The sequence below is a fragment of the Cebus imitator genome, unplaced genomic scaffold, assembly GCF_001604975.1.
Source record: "Cebus imitator isolate Cc_AM_T3 unplaced genomic scaffold, Cebus_imitator-1.0 Scaffold328, whole genome shotgun sequence".
Taxonomy (NCBI): Eukaryota; Metazoa; Chordata; class Mammalia; order Primates; family Cebidae; genus Cebus; species Cebus imitator.
This window is the reverse complement of record NW_016107643.1, coordinates 1,206,265-1,222,178: the sequence shown is the minus strand read 5'-3', so window position 1 is coordinate 1,222,178 and position 15,914 is coordinate 1,206,265. Positions and strand designations below refer to the sequence as shown.

The 15,914-nt window shown below is 47.6% G+C and overlaps 1 protein-coding gene across 3 annotated transcripts in view; it reads left to right on the top strand.

The window, feature by feature from the left end:
* CUNH20orf194 (chromosome unknown C20orf194 homolog) overlaps positions 1-15,605 on the top strand; it is a 151,709-nt gene extending 136,104 nt beyond the window's left edge. For all 3 annotated transcript variants that reach the window (XM_017504806.2, XM_017504805.2, XM_017504807.2), the window contains 7 exons: positions 1,404-1,490; positions 5,317-5,423; positions 5,791-5,865; positions 9,279-9,484; positions 10,205-10,270; positions 11,358-11,451; positions 12,250-15,605. In XM_017504806.2, coding sequence (XP_017360295.1) covers positions 1,404-1,490; positions 5,317-5,423; positions 5,791-5,865; positions 9,279-9,484; positions 10,205-10,270; positions 11,358-11,451; positions 12,250-12,362 — 748 coding nt within the window. In that variant the 3' untranslated portion in view covers positions 12,363-15,605. The remainder of the gene's footprint in view (positions 1-1,403; positions 1,491-5,316; positions 5,424-5,790; positions 5,866-9,278; positions 9,485-10,204; positions 10,271-11,357; positions 11,452-12,249) is intronic.
* Positions 15,606-15,914: the final 309 nt, after the last annotated feature.

Here is a 15,914-nt window from a genome sequence, read left to right as displayed (position 1 = left end):
AGACTTCATCTCAAAAAAAAAGAAAGAAAGAAAGAAGTTCCTGCTAGTCTAATTCGGGACAATTTGAGGATAAGAAAGAACAGTGATAATACTGGAACTATGGATTGTAACACATGGAATAAAATGTGTGTCCACAGTGATATACAAGAGCGGAGGGGGCCAGCATAGCAAAGCCCTTTACAGAAGAATGCCAAGTAAATAAAGTTTGATAAAACTTAGAAAATAATCATTTTGTAACCTTCAGTCTAATACAGTATTTGATTTAGGGAATGATTAATGAATTCTAAAAGCATTAGGTGAAAGACTGTTGAAGAAAAAAAATATCACTCGTCCTCCGCTATATAAAGTATCACTCCATAGACTACTGACTCCTTACAAAGAGGGAAAAATACCTTACAATGGAAAGGTCTGGTATACCTATGTTGACCAAACGATTAAACTCAGTGAGATCAACAATGGGACAAACTGATACCCTGTACCTCCTTGATGTGATGCAATGGAAAGGATGCTACACCACCTGGATATTAATCTCCAAAAATGCATAACCTGAATCTAATTACGAGGATTAGAAACAGACAAATTCAAGTGTGGGATACAAGAGCTCTGACATGTACTCTTCAAAAATATCAATACCATGAGAATCAAACAAGCAAAAGATGGAGGAGCTGTTCCAGCTTAAAGAAAATAAAGATTATAAATTTAGGCCAGGTTCGGTGGCTCACACCTGTAATCCCAGCACTTTGGGAGGCTGAGGGCAGGTGGATCACCTGAGGCCAGGAGTTCGAGACCAGCCTGGCCAACATGGTGAAACCCCGTCTCTACTAAAAATACAAAAATTAGCTGGTCATGGTGGCAGGTGCCTCTAGACCCAGCTACTCTGGAGGCCAAGGCAGGAGAATTGCTTGAACCCAGGAAGTGGAGGTTGCAGTGAGCCGAGATTGCGCCACTGCGCTCCAGCCTGGGGAATACAGTCATCTCAAAAAAATAAAGAATAAAAATTTAATGGACCCTCCCCCACCAAAAAAGAGGAAATTTGAAAGTGAGTGCATGTTAGTGCTTCTCCAGATTTGTTGTGCATATATGCATCTCTAGTGGAGATCTTGTTAAAAATTAGTTTCTAGTTCAGTAGGTCTGGGTTGAGGCCTGAGGTTCTGCGTTTCTAACAAGCTCCCAGGTGATTCCTGGGAGCCAGTAAATTCCTTGGATGTGATCATGGTACTGTGGTTCTGTAAGAGAATGTCCTTGTTCTTGGGAGATGCATACTGAAGTATGCATCTGAACTAGTTTTCAGTTCAGAAAAAAAAATGCTTATATGTATTTCGGGGACATGAAGAAGAAGCAAAATATTCAGGTTAAGAGTGACAGTCCTAATTAATCTCGGTCTTTTCTGTGTGTTTTCAAAGGAATGAAGACATTGAGCTGATTCTCTCAGAAAATAGTTTTTCAAGTCCTGAGATGCTACGATCTCGATATTTAATGTACCCTGGATGGCAAGTATCATCATTGAAAAATAGCTAAGATTTCTTTGTAAACCCAATGATTTATTTATTTACAGGGAAAAAAAGGGGGAGAAGGTGAAAATACCAGATGTGCTTTGCAAGGGTGACACATGACAGCTGGCACGGCCTGCCTGTCCCAGCAGCTACTGGCCTTGCCAGGAGCCCAGTGCTTTACCTCTTGGGCTCCAAACTGGGAGCCTTCCCAGATGTTTCAGTTTAGGGAGTCATCCTGTAGGGAGCAAGCACAGCCATGCCCTGTGTTCCTCCAGCACCTACTGAGGGCAGAGTGGCTGGCACAGAACCAAGGAGTTATAACTCTCCCAGGTGAGAGTCGCTTCTGACAATACTATCAGTCAGTCCTCTAGGGTTCCCGTCTGCTCATATGACCCAGGGAGTGTTCTCTGTAGGCTGCTGCACAGCCTGTGGACCTTTCTAGAGAAGTGGACAAAGGAGAGGATAATATGCAAAGTTACTGTAATCATACTAATACCAACACACTGGAGCATTTACTGTGTGTGCTAGCCATTGTTCTAAGACTCCATTCTCTACATGGCAGCTACTAGCCACATGGCTATTTAATGAAATGTAAATTAATAAAAATTAAAATTTAGAATTCAGTCTTTCAGTCACACAGTCATGTTTCAGGTGCTACATGGCTTCCTGTGTCTAACAGCTACTGTGTCCAACAGTGCAGATCTAGAACATTTCTATTGCCCCAGAAAGTTCTGTTGCACAGCACTGTGGTGAGATCCTTGTTTGTGTCATCTTATTTACACCACACCTGTGAAGTGGATTCCTTTATTTCTCATTTTACAGATAAGGTACCAGAGGCAGCAAAGAGTTAATGACGTGTCCAGTTTACAGCTAGTAAATGAAAGAACTGGATTTCATACCCAGGTTGAAGGGCTCCAGAGCTTTTTCTCTTAGCTATTGTGCTACACTTATTTCTGTATAGAATGGACAATTTGTTTCTGCTCTGTTGAAGGTTTAGGGGAAGACAATTGTTAAAGCTTGGCCAAAATTAATCTCTCGGGTTTATTTGGATTATCTTTGTTATTCTTACTCACTTTTCCCAAGCACCTCTCTATATCCTTCACACTACCACTTACACCGCCAACTTTTTATCCTAACAAAAAATGATCTACAATGCTGTAAAACCAAAAAAACCTCAGAGGGTCAGTATGTAAAATTGAAGGCTTTCAGGCATATTCTTAGAAGGAACCTCTGATTTGAGTCACGTCCTATTTAAACAGTGAGTAAGTGGGTCATTCCTTATGCCTGAACAAGGTAATGGTATCTTAGCTAAAAATAAACAAATGGAGATTGTAGGGGGAACCTTCTTTCCAATGGCTACAGCCACTGACCCCCTTGCTGCCTGAAATTCTAGTCCTGAGGCTCCTGTAATCACCACCAGGTGTCTAGAGAAGCCCTGTCCTCCAGTCCCTACTGACTCAAGCACAAAAACCTAGCTCAGATCCCAGACACCTGGAGGCAGCCTAATCCAGGAGAGATTAGGGTATGAGGCGTTCATTAGAAGACTGTGAATCTACAGTTTAAAACCTTTTCCTCATCAGGAAGATCAGTCCTTATAGAGAATCAGAGATGGAGGGAACCCAAAGTTCTCTTTCAGGCCCTTCCTCCTAAGTCCATTTCTGGGAATCAGATAATTTCGTTTTTAGCAAGATGGCAGTCATCAGTCTCCTACTCATCTCTATATATTACTCCCTCCCACTTGGGTCAGGGTCACCACCTCAGAGTCAATGGGCTTTAGTTCCAGGATGTGCTCAGCTCTATGCTGTGCACACATTCTCTGCCACTTCCCTCTCACATCCTTCTCTGTTCCCATCCACTCTACTCCCACCTTTTCTGGTAGAACAGCTTGTTTCTAGTTTGGGCAGAAACCTTGCTGTCTTGCCTTGGCCCCTGCAAATTCCCCTAAGGATTCAGATACCACAGAAGCCAGAGAAACCCCCAGTCTCCAAATGACTTGTTTGGATGAGGAGAAGACAGGTCAGTCTTGCAAAAATATTATGCCTACACATTACTTTAAAGAAATTACAAAGAATAAGGTACTTTCAACAATTTAAAATTCAAAATTGCAGTGCTGTTCTAAAATAAAGGAAACAGAGCTGGGTGTGGTGACTCACACCTGTAATCCCAGCACTTTGGGAGGCCGAGGTGGGTGGATCATCTGAGGCCAGGAGTTTGAGACCAGCCTGACCAACATGGCGAAACCCCGTCTCTACTAAAAATACAAAAATTAGCTGGGCATGGTGGCACACACCTGTAATCCCAGCTACTCAGGAAGCTGAGGCAAGAAAATTGCTTGAACCTGGGAGGCAGAGGTTGTAGTGAGCCGAGATCCTGCCACTATACTCCAGGCTGGGCAACAGAGTTAGACTCTGTCTCAAAAAAATAAATAAATTAGTCCAGGTATGGTGGCTCACGCCTGTAATCCCAGCACTTTGGAAGCCTGGGGTGGGTAGATCACAAGGTCAGGAGTTCAAGACCACCCTGGCCAATAGGGTGAAACTCTGTATGTACTGAAAATACAAAAATTAGCTGGGCGTGATGACATGCACCTGTGATAGCTACTCAGGAGGCTGAGGCAGGAGAATAGCCCTACCACTGCACTCCAGCCTGGGCAACAGAGCAAGACTCCATTGCAAAAAAAAAAAAAAAAATGAGCCAGCCTGGTTTCGGGCACCTGTAATTACAGCTACTAAGAAGGCTGAGGCAGACAATTGCTTGAACCCAGGAGGCAAAGGTTGCAGTGAGCCAAGATCACGTCACTGCACTCTAGCCTGGGCAACAGAGCGAGACTCATCTCAAAAATAATTAATTAATTAATTAAAATAAAATAAAGAAAACAGGCTAGACACAGTGGCTCATGCCTATAATCCCAGCACCTTGAGGGGCTGTGGAGAGAGGATCACTTGAGGCCAGGAGTTCAAAACTAGCCTGGGCAGCATAGTGAGACCTCATCTCTAATAAAAAATCAAAATTAATTGAGCATGGTGGCATGTGTGGTAGCAACTACTCAAGAAGCTGAGGTGGATCACTTGAGCCTGAGATGTCAAGGCTGCACTGAGATATGATCACACTGCTGCACTCCAGCCTAAGCAACAGAGCAAGACCCTGTCTCAAAAAAAATAGAGCAGAGATCCCCAGTTCCTTCTGTGATGGGTGTACACATTCGTATGTACAACCTGTTAGGCTGCCTGCAACAAGATGGCAGGGCATAGTTGGAATCCTTAAAGAAATGGGAGGGAGACCAGGTGCAGCAGCTCATGCTTGTTATTCCAGCACTTTGGGAGGTCGAGGCGGGCGATCACTTGAGGCCAGGGATTTGAGACCAGCCTGGCCAACATGGCAAAACCCCATCTCTACCAACAATACAAAAATTAGCTGGGATCACATGCCTGTGATCCCAGCTACTCAGGACGTTGAGGCACGAGAATTGCTTGAACACAGGATGGGGAGGTTGTAGGGAGCCAAGATAATACCACTACGCTCCAGTCTGGGCGACAGAGGGAGATCTTACCTCAGAAAGAGAGAGAGAGAGAGAGAGAAGAAAGGAAGGAAGGGAAAGGGGGGGACATCCTGAGCAAGAGCCCCCCACTATACCAGGAACGACCCCCAAACTCAGATGGGGACTGGGAGGCTTCAGAGGTACATGGGATCTTTGACATGAAGGAACTGAAAATCTAAGGAGGTGATATTATAGGGTAAGTGGTATGTAGTTTATCTCAAAGTAGCATGTAATAATACTCAAAGCCCAAACTATTTGTACTTGTGATTTTTTAAACCTTTTAAGGTATGAAGGTAAATTGAATGCTGGGTCAGTCTATCCACTAATGGTTCAGATCTGCGTATGGTTTGGCCGTCCCTTGGAGAAGACTCGCTTTGTGTCCAAGTGTAAAGGTAAGCCTTGACTGGAATGTCCCAGACCCTGGAAAAAGAGTGCCCCAGAGTTGATTCTGCCTCCTGATACCATTTCAGTATTCTATGTGCTGTGTCTCTTCTTACCTTTTGGAACCAAAAGTAGACAGAAGGATTTGAGGATTGTGGGTGGCCACACAATTTGATCTCCACTTCAGTGAAAGGGTTTTCTCTCTCCTGGGAACAGTGGCAGAGCCCCTGGGGAGCAATAGGGTATGAGGGGTAGAACCTGTGAGCCCTAGACCCTGGTGTATGGTCCCTTCCCAGTCCCTCACACTCCCAGCTGTGCTGCGCTGAATTTGGCCTGTGCCTCCATGTGGGTGACAGCCCTGTCCTCTTCCTCCACCAGCAATTCAGTCCTCCATCAAGCCAAGTCCCTTCTCCGGAAACATCTACCACATCCTGGGCAAAGTGAAGTTTTCAGGTAACCAGGGACTGGGATTTGGGAGCTCTACAACATGGAGTGCTTGCATCTCATGATGTGAGTTCAGACTTTCTGCTGGTGTTCTGCAGATCACTGATGCCACTCAGACTCTCAGGAACCTTCCCCACCCTGGGCCTTCCCACCATCCAGCTTGTCCATCACCGCTCTCCCCCGAGGGCCCACTTTCTGTAGGTCCTTCTGTTCCATGGCAGAGGTTTGCCTTCCTCTCCTGGATGACTTGCTCAGGGGCTCTTCTCACAGCTTTTTGGCTTTCTTGTTCCAGAGCCTCACACTCCACACCTCTTGAGCCAGTCATGGCCCCCTCTAGACCTAAAACCAGGAGCTGCCCCAATGCTGAGCTCTTCAGCTCCAGATCCATTTCTGACCAAAGTCTTTGAGCTTCCATTTGCCTTCTCTCTTCTGCCCAGTAGACCTGAGGATCATTCTTAGACCTCTGGATCCCTTATATCCGATAGTCTTTTCCCAGGGTGGGCATCAGGGAAGGCCTCAAAACAAGTAGGAGTCAGTCAACTCAATGTTGAGGAAGGGGACAGTATTCCAGGGGAAAGAAACAACATTTGCTATGATACAGAGGCAGAAAAGGCACATTTCAGGTACCAAAAAGCATTTACTGTGGCTGACGCCTGGGAATAGGGAAAGAGGGAGTGTGTCTGTTAGGGTGTCTTCAGCCGTTATCACAGAGAACCCCCACTCAACTAGCAGGTGTTGGCTGTATAACAAGTGAGGTGCCCAAGCAGCAGAGCAAGGCCACTGAGGACCCAGGTGATGTATGTCTTTGTGTCCTCCCATTCTTGGTGTTTCAGCTTGTCTTTCAGGTTCCTGCCCCTCATGGTTGCCAAGTGGTGCTATAGGTCTGGGTGTCAAAGTCAGACACAGCATCCAGCCAGTGAAGAGAGGCTGGCTTTTCCTGTGGGTGTCTGTGTCAGTGCAGCACCTCCCCACAATTTCATAGCCGACATCTCATTGGATTGAGTTGCCGTGCCTTCCTGGACCCATCCATCACCCATGCGGGAATTGGTATTGGAAGAAGAGGTAGATGATGTGGGGGATAAGCAACTGTCGGTGTCTGCTGTAGGGAACCACTGAGGGCTTCAAACATAGAACCATCACAGTTCAGATGGGAGAATTACATAGGTCCTTAGCTCATAGCTTTTGGTTAATTTATGTGATCAAATCAGAAACTTGGGCCCCATACCTAAGCCCACTGTGCTCAGGCTCCAACAGCCAGCCCCTGTTGTTTCAGAGGTCTTAGTACTTTCATTTTTCCCTCTCATCCATCACCTCCTTTACTTCTTTATTTTTATTTCTTTTTTGCCCAGGCACAGGTGGCTCACGCCTGTAATCCCAGCACTTTGGGAGGCCGAGGCAAGAGGATCACTTGAGGTCAGGAGTTCGAGACCAGCCTGATCAATAATGGCAAAACCCCATTTCTACTAAAAATTAAAAAATTAGGCCAGGCACGGTGGCTCACACCTGTAATTTCAGCACTTTGGGAGTACAAAACGGGTGGATCATTTGAGGTCAGCAGTTCAAGACCAGCCTGACCAACACATGAAACCCCATCTCTACTAAAAATACAAAATTAGCTGGTTATGGCCTCGGGCACCTGTAATCCCAGCTATTTAGGATGGTGAGACAGGAGAATTGCTTGAACCCGAGAGGTGGAGGTTATAGTGAGTCGAGATCGTACCACCCAGCCTGGGCAACAAGAGTGAAACTCCGTCTCAAAAAAAAAAAAAAAAAATAGGTTATGGTGACACACACCAGCTACTCGGAGGCCGAGGTGGGAGAATCACTTGAACCCAGAAAACAGAGGTTACAGTGAGCCAAGATCGCACCACTGCACTCCAGCCTCGGCAACAGAGTGAGACTCTTATCTCAATTAAATACATAAATATTTCTATTTCTTTTTTTATTTTTATTTTTTGAGACAATGTCTCACTTTATCACCTAGACCAGAGTATAGTGGTTTGATCTTGGCTCAATGCAGCCTTGGCCTCCCAGGCTCAAGTGATCATCCTACCTCAGCCACCCAAGTAGATGGGACTACAGGTGTGAACTACCATGCCTGGCTGATTTTTTTCTTTTTTGTGGAGACGAGGTCTCCTTCTGTTGTCTAGGCTGGTCTCGAACTCCTGGGCTCAAGTAATCCCCCTGCCTCGGCCACCCAAGATGCTAGAATTTAGGTGTTAGCCACCACGCCCAGCCTCTTGTTTATTTAGATCTGCTATTGACTCTTTTTTTTTTTCTTTTTAAAGACAGGGTTTCACCATGTTGGCCAGGCTGGTCTTGAACTCCTGACCTCAGGTGATCCGCCCACCTCAGCCTCCCAAAGTGCTGAGATTATAGGCATGAGCCACCGCACCCGGCCCTAACTCTTTTTGTGTTCAAGTTTAAACTCTCTCTTCTGGATCCTTTCTCATCCTGCCCTTCGGGAAGCCCCTGCCAACTTCTTAGGTCTCCTGTCACTCCTAGCCCCCATCTCCTTAGCATATAACCTGGTCACACTTTTTCCCATTCTCATCTGTGTGACCTTCATGCAACACTGCTGTACTGATTTTTCTCTGTTTTGTTTTGTTTTTGAGACAAGGTCTTGCTCTGTTGCCCAGGCTGGAGTGCAGTAGTGCGATCCTAGGTCACTGCAGCCTCAACCTCCTGAGATCCAAGCGATCTTCCCACCCCAGCCTCTCAAGTAGCTGCAACTACAGGAATACACCATCATACCTAGATAACTTTTTTGTTGTATGATTGACTGTGCCCCTCTCCCTTGGCCTCTAAGGCTTCTGCTGAAAGCCCCCCACTTCTACCAAGCAGACTTTCTTTCCTTTTTCTCAACCACCTCTTCCATAGTGGTTTTTCCAAACCATCAGGGACTATGTGGATGTCTCACACGCAGGGCCTTACAGACTTCAAAATGCCACAAGTGCAGCGTCAAAATCTTCCTCTTCTCCCACTCCAAACCTTCTTTTTATCTTGTGTTTCCCTTCTGGGATAATAGGGTCCACCTGACCACCCAGATCAGCCAAACCAGAAACTTACTTTGTTCTCTCTTAATCCATCCTTTCCCCTCCTTTTTAGAAAACAAAAACAAAACAAAATGGGATCTCCCTCTGTCACTCAGGCTGGAGTACAGTGGCACAATCTCTGCTCACTGCAGCCTTGAATTCCTGGACTCAAGTGATCCTCCTGCCTCAGCCTCCTGAATAACTGGGACCACAGCATGAGCCACTGTGCCTACCTGCTCCATCTTTTCTAAGTTGCCACCAGTCATGTCAGTTCTCTCTCCTACATTTTCTCATGAATCTGTCCCAACCATCTGCATTGTTACAGTCTTAGCATAGCTGTATTCTTTAAGGCAGGCTCTCGGGGGCTGATGTGTATTCTCCTTACAGACTCTGAGAGGATCATGGAGGTCTGCCACAACACACTGGCCAACTCCTTGAGCATTATGCCAGTTTTGGAAGGACCCACACCACCACCGGAATCCAAAAGCATATCTCAAGATAGCAGTGGGCAGCAGGAGTGCTACCTTGTGTTCATCGGCTGCTCCCTGAAGGAAGACAGCATCAAGGACTGGCTGCGGCAGACAGCTAAGCAGGTGATTTCCAGAGCCAGGCAGACCTGACACAGATGTGACCAGACACCTCAGAGCTGCTGCTGGCCCTGAGAAGCCCCGCCACTGCCTCCCTGATGCCTCCTCACTGGGCTGCCCCTCCCAGGCCCAGCCCAGCACTTTCAGGGACATTTTGAGAGAGGAAGGAAGCCACTCAGAGCAGACTCCAGGCAGGCATGCTATGTTGTCTGCTCTGTGAACCAGGCTCTCTGCAAGCTTTGGGTGCTAAGCCTTGTAGCACAGCCTTAGGGGTTTAGTTCATCCTAGAACTCTGCGAATAGAGTTAGCCGGGGCCTGGGTCTTCTGTAGATGCTCATTCGAGACCTGTCTTTATACTGAGGCATGGGCTGCCTCACCTAGATAAGCTTTTAAATGGTTCTTGACTGTGGGACCTCAGGCTGCCCCTTTGTCTGCATGTCATTGGTAGGGATTAGGGATAAGAATCTACAAAGAGGCAGGACCATGACCATTTATGAAAACACTGGGCTGTCTTCTGCTGCTTGTTCCCTGCTGGCTCACAGGGCCCTATGACAGGAAAGTGGTTTTCTCAAAGAGCAGACAGGCGGAATATTATGTCCAGGCCATAGTGCACATTCTTTTCCTGCTGCTGGGATCTTAGTCATGTAACAGAGCCCTGAGCCCTCCCTTGCCCATGCACTCCATGAGTTCTGCTAGGACCTGACCCTCCACTCCCCATCTCTGCAGAAGCCTCAGAGAAAAGCCCTGAAGACCAGGGGGATGCTGACACAGCAGGAGATCAGGAGCATCCACGTGAGTGCCTTGCCATGGCTGCTTCTCTCGGTGGCCCAGAGCTGTCCTCCTCGGCTTGCATAGCTCTGTCTTTTGGATTCCCTGAGTGAGGAGCTGTTTGTAGGACATGCTGGAGGTCTTGCTTCTCCCAGGCAACAGAGGGAGGCTGGGTACAGAAGTCTGGCCTTTGCAGCCTCAGTGAGGAGGGTACAGGAGAGCTCTGGTGTGAGCTGGGCATGAGACTGAGGAGAGCCAGTACTTGTGGAAGAAGCTGATGACTGGAGGCCCTGCCTTGGCACCTTGCTCCAGGAACTGTAGAAGACCCCTGTTCCAGATGAACCAGCTAGGGCCCAGGCAAAAACTGTCGAGATCCAGAAGGTGCTCATGGGAAGGTTGTGAAACCTGAGGCCAGGATGAGAGGCTGATTGAGAGGACCCCTTGATGAGTCTCCCAGCCTCCAGGTTCTGACCCTAGCCTCTGCCTCAGTCACCATGCCCACTGGGGCTTTTTCCTGAGTGGTTTGGGGACAAAAAACTAAAAAGGACATAGAGTTTAGGTCCCCAGACTGGACTGTGTTACCAGCCCCAATAATGAGCAGGGGAAGAGGGGGACAGGAAAGTATTCTGGGACTCTAGGAGCCCCTACTTTGGATTTGAGGAGGGCCCCTTCATAACCAACTCCTATAGGCCCAGACAGCCTTGGATGCTCCTGGGAAGACAACATGGACACAAGGTAGTCCTCATAATTTATGTTCCCCTGAAAGCCAGTCATGACATAGGAGTTAAATACAGGTAGTTTATTTTGGAAGCGATTCTAGGAGACACTAAATAGGAAACGGGAGGATGAAAGAGGGGAAGGGGAAACAGTCAATAAAGAGTGTTCGCACATCAGTACCACTGCAGCCATGGGAGCTTCATCCCACTAGGTCCTCCAGGTGAGGAACCACCCTTAGGCATGGCTTGAGGGTTGCTGGGGGTGTTCACTTCCGGGCTTCTCTGAATGGCAGAGTAGTCTGTCTTGCTAGGGGAATAGACTTGTTTGTTTTTAATGAATGAGTGAAAGATAGAAAGTAGTCAGATAATTATTACAGGACTCTTTTTTCCTACAGGTAAAACGCCACCTGGAACCCCTACCTGCAGGCTACTTTTATAATGGAACCCAATTTGTTAACTTCTTTGGTGACAAAACTGATTTTCACCCACGTATCCTTGGAACAGTGTGGTCCCTGTGTGGAACCTGGGCAGTGAGGCTGGGAGTCTGTGTTAGCCTGTCTGTAAAGCAGTTGTCTGCCAGAGCCACGCATCTGAGCCCCAGGAGCAGGCTGGGCTCTGCATGTCTACAGACTGGGACTGGGAATGCACAGGGGCAAACCTCAGGGGCAAACTTTTCATTTCAGTCTTTGATGTTGTTAAAATTAGATTTCTCCTTTATTGAGTGATTGCTAATGTGACTCCGGGGGTTATAGTTTTTTGGTTTTATCTTGTTTTAATAGAGACGTGGTTTCACCATATTGCCCAGGCTGGTCTCAAATTCCTGGGCTCAAGTGATCCATCCTCCTCAGCCTCCCAAAGTGCTAGGGTTGCAGGCATGAGCCACTGTGCCCGGCCTGTGGTTTATAGTTTGGATGCAGCTACGGTGATACCCTGAAGTCTGCAGTTGTTAGAGTCACGATTTACAAGTTGAAGACAGCCTGATTACAGCAGTTAATCTGTGAAAAGATAGATAGGATAAAATGTAAGACTTGAGGCGCTGCTGTGTGCTAATGAAAGCTGAAGGGCTCAGTTCTAGGACCTCATTAATGGCCTTGTGCCAATAGCCATCACATTTCTTTGTAGCTGTGGTGCTGCCAGTGTATACAAAGAGCCCATCAGGTACCCTCTGTATGGGCCAGATGCTCACTTCCTCAGCAGTTCCCCCTCACCTGCCTACAGGTCCCTCTGGGCTCAGGCAGGCTCCCTTGTCCTCCAGGCTCAGCGCACTCTTCCTTAATGAGATGCCAGTCATGGACCAGTTCATGAATGACTACGTGGAAGAAGCCAACCGGGAAATCGAGAAGTATAACCGGGAGCTGGAGCAGCAGGAGTATCATGACCTCTTTGAGCTGAAGCCCTAGAGGAAGGCTGGGCCCATATGTCCTGCAGAATGTCCACTCTGGAGATGGACAAATGGGTGTCTTAACCTCAGCTCTCCTGGAGGCTTCTCCCTGAAGGGCTGTCTTTATTCTCCTTGGCCTATGTGTGCTGGCTTGAGTGCATGTTGTCTTTATTCCCTGTATGGCGCTGAAGAGCATCACCTGCACCATTGATTTGTAGGGTTGGGGGAATACTCAAGGATGAGCAGATGAGGCCTGTCCGTCTATGTATGCAGCTGGCAGTCCAGGAACTCTGGATTTCTGAAAACAGGATCACCTTTGGGCTCTTGAGTTTGGGGAGAAGCATTAGGATTGTACAGAGGAGCTGCTGGGACTTAGAAGGAACCCTGGCTGCCTGAACTGTGGCCATGTCTGGGAGGTGAGTCCACCACAAGCTCAAGCCTCAGATGCTGCTCCATGACAGCTGTCTTCCCCAGTGGAGTGCCCGCCTCCCGCTAGGCCCCTTTCTTTGAAGGAGCTGGCCCTACTGGCTGTGGGCCTAGTCCTGGGAGAAACAGCACAAGTCCAGCCCACAGAGCCAGCAGCTTGGGTTGAGATCAATAACATGTTCACAAATGAGATTTCCCTTCTGAACTAAAGTGAAGGAGAGACTTGTGGCTTTCTAGAAGTGTGTGGCTCTTGAGTTGACATCAGCTTTCCCCCTTGTGGGTGGTTCTTGAGCTCTCCTATCACATCATTCAGGTGTCCTAATGTAGGGACAAGAGCAAGCGTGCGGCCCAGGCCCCCTGGCAAGGCTTCATCTCACTGTGGAAGGAGGTGTCCTGCAACTGGTTAGTCTTAGGCCTGGTGGCTGATCACTTGTGGGGTTAACCTCCATCGCCCAGCGCTCCCACAAGCCTTGCCAGGGAAGGCCTGCTTTTCAGCCACAAACTTCAAGAAACTCATCCCCCCCACTCTCCAGAGCATTGTTGCTGGCCCTGGGCCTGTGTGGCTCCTGAGGACCAGGAATTTCAAATAAATCCAATACCTAAGTTAGAATTCCTTCCAAGGTCAACGTTTTCAGCTGGACCATAAAGCAGAGGGGAATTACAAGTGTGTCCTATTCCTGACCTTCATAATTGGTGTGGGGGGCAGGGTAGTCACAGCCACTGATATTTAGGTGATGTCTCTTAGGACTTCAGTGCCTCAGCTACCTGAACTGTAAATGTTTCTGAATTTCACATATTTTTTTTGCATGCCTTAGGAAGAAGCACATAGGTAAAACCAGCAGTTTCCAGTAATGTAGGGGGTTTTTGAGAAAGGCCCCTGGAGCAGTGGAGAGACAGGATGGAGCACATGCAGTCTGTGTGCCTGGTCACACAGAGGCCTGCATGCAAGTAACAAAGCAATTGTCAAGGGCTTGTCAGTAAAATATATTAGAAAAAACAATTTGAAGTCAAATGAACAAAACTCCAGATACCATTGAGTAAGAAATCTTGCATCAAGAAGGGCTTCTGAAAAGGCCCATGTGCTCCAGTCCCAGCTCCAAAAGGCCCCACTGTGGAGCCCAAGTCTGGGAGCCCCCAGACTTCTGGCTGGCCAGAGGCTGGGTTCCGTCAAGGGCTTGCCTCTGCTTCAGAATCAATAACATAGATCTTAAGTGCAATTGATTAATAAGCAATGAGTTACTGTAGCTTCCTTTAGCTCTACCGAGCTCTTTTTAAAAACTCAAACTTGAGCAGCCTTAGAAAAGGGGGAGGGGAGGGGAGGGTACCACAGGCCATTTCTCTAAGGGGTCTGCTGTGAAGTTTTAAATGAAAGCTCTAGTTTTAGGAGCTTGAGCCATTTCCTGACTGCGCTGGCCTGGCAGTCTGGCTGCTGCACAAGAGTTTTTAAAGAGGGGTCGGAGCCTGCCCGTGAGAGCGGGTCTTCTCACCACGTGGGGCTGTACTACGTGGTGGTCTTGGTTTCTGTTTATAGAAATGCCCTCTCACCAACCTGCCCCACTGTCCCAGCTCCTCTCCTCTTAGCGAAAAAACTGATTACCTCAACTTGAATATGAAACTGTGATTGAAAAAAGTCAAAATGTTAAGAAGCATCAAAGCGGAAAAGGCAAAACTGGCTGAGGCCTCTGTCGATGCTCCTCAGCCTACTCGGGAACGTGAAGGAGCAGCTGGCGAAAGGGCATTCCTGGGGCCAGTTGCTCTGCCCCAGTGATAAGCACACCAGCGGTGCACCGTGTAAGCTCTTTGAGGACTGAGGCCGGGAGATGCCTCCTCTCTCCCGGCAAATGCTGGAACCTGCTGGGCCTCTTGGTGCTGTGAAGTTCAATATCCACTTGATTCATCCAAGCAGTGCTCCAGGTCGGGGAGAGCAGGGTCTTCCACTGTCTCCAGAGGAAGAGCCATGACACTGCTTTTGACCATACAAGTGGATCCAGGGACCCAGCAGACAGGGTGGGTTCCCAGGGACAGGCAGTCCTCCAGGGGCATAACATGCTTCTTGCCAACTTTCCTGTTAGCAGCTTCCGTTTATATCACCCAGCGTGCATGGGATACTGTTGAAGTCGCTGAAGTTATGGGTTATTTTATGTTTTGATATGGGATTTTTCTGTTTTCGATTGGAAAAAGGAGACAGAAATTGGAGAAAATGGGATTATTATCCTAGGGAAGGGCCATTGGCAAGGAGTTGAGCTGGCCCTTCTGAGCCCTGGGGGCTCTCTGACCTGAGGCCTGGACACTGGGCCCCTCAGGTCACAAGAAAAAGTTCCCTCCTAAATTCTATTAGGATTTTGGAGAATTTTTGCACAGTAATAAGCTCTGGGTTGCTCTTTGGGCTTCTCAAAAGGGAAAAGTTCAATTCAAAGATTGTAAGCTATGAAGTATTCCAGCCGTGTTGCTGACCTAGTTGGATAGTTGTACCTCAAAAAGTAGGTGAGAACTGGTTTCCTCATTGTCCCAGGGTGTCAAATACTAATGACATAAGAGCTCACTTACATGCCAAAATTCACTTTTATACTAGTTTTTCAGTGCTTTAATATTTGTAACTTAAATTTTAAAACTCGTATTTACAAACACTACTGTAACTTCAGTGAAACTGAATTGTGTGATTGAAGCTTTTTGCTTATCATAGTATTTATTACACTACTTAATTCAGTAAATATATAAAAGTAGCCTTCAATTTATTTTTATATTATTTTACATGTTTTTACCTGCAGTTGTGTATGTGAATTTACCTTGGTAATTGAGATGTCATGCTAAGGACCAATAAACTATCACTGAACAAGCAAGGCCTCCAGACGATGCCTATGCCATAGACTCAGTCCCTGGTGCTCCTGGGGCTGGGGTGAGGGGGGCTGGCCCTCAGCCTCTGCTGGACGCCTCTGCTGGGGATGCTGGGGGCACACTCCCTCATTCCTAGACGCCAGAGCAGCCCGCGGAGAATAAAATTCATCTGAAGAAACCACACTGGATTGCGAGGTGGGAACTTGGGGAGTCACAGAACTTGGGGATGGGCTCAAGGAAGCCCGCTATGGGAACAGAGGTCTCCCCGGCCCTCGCGCCCTGCCTGGGTCCCTCAGCCTCGTCTTATACC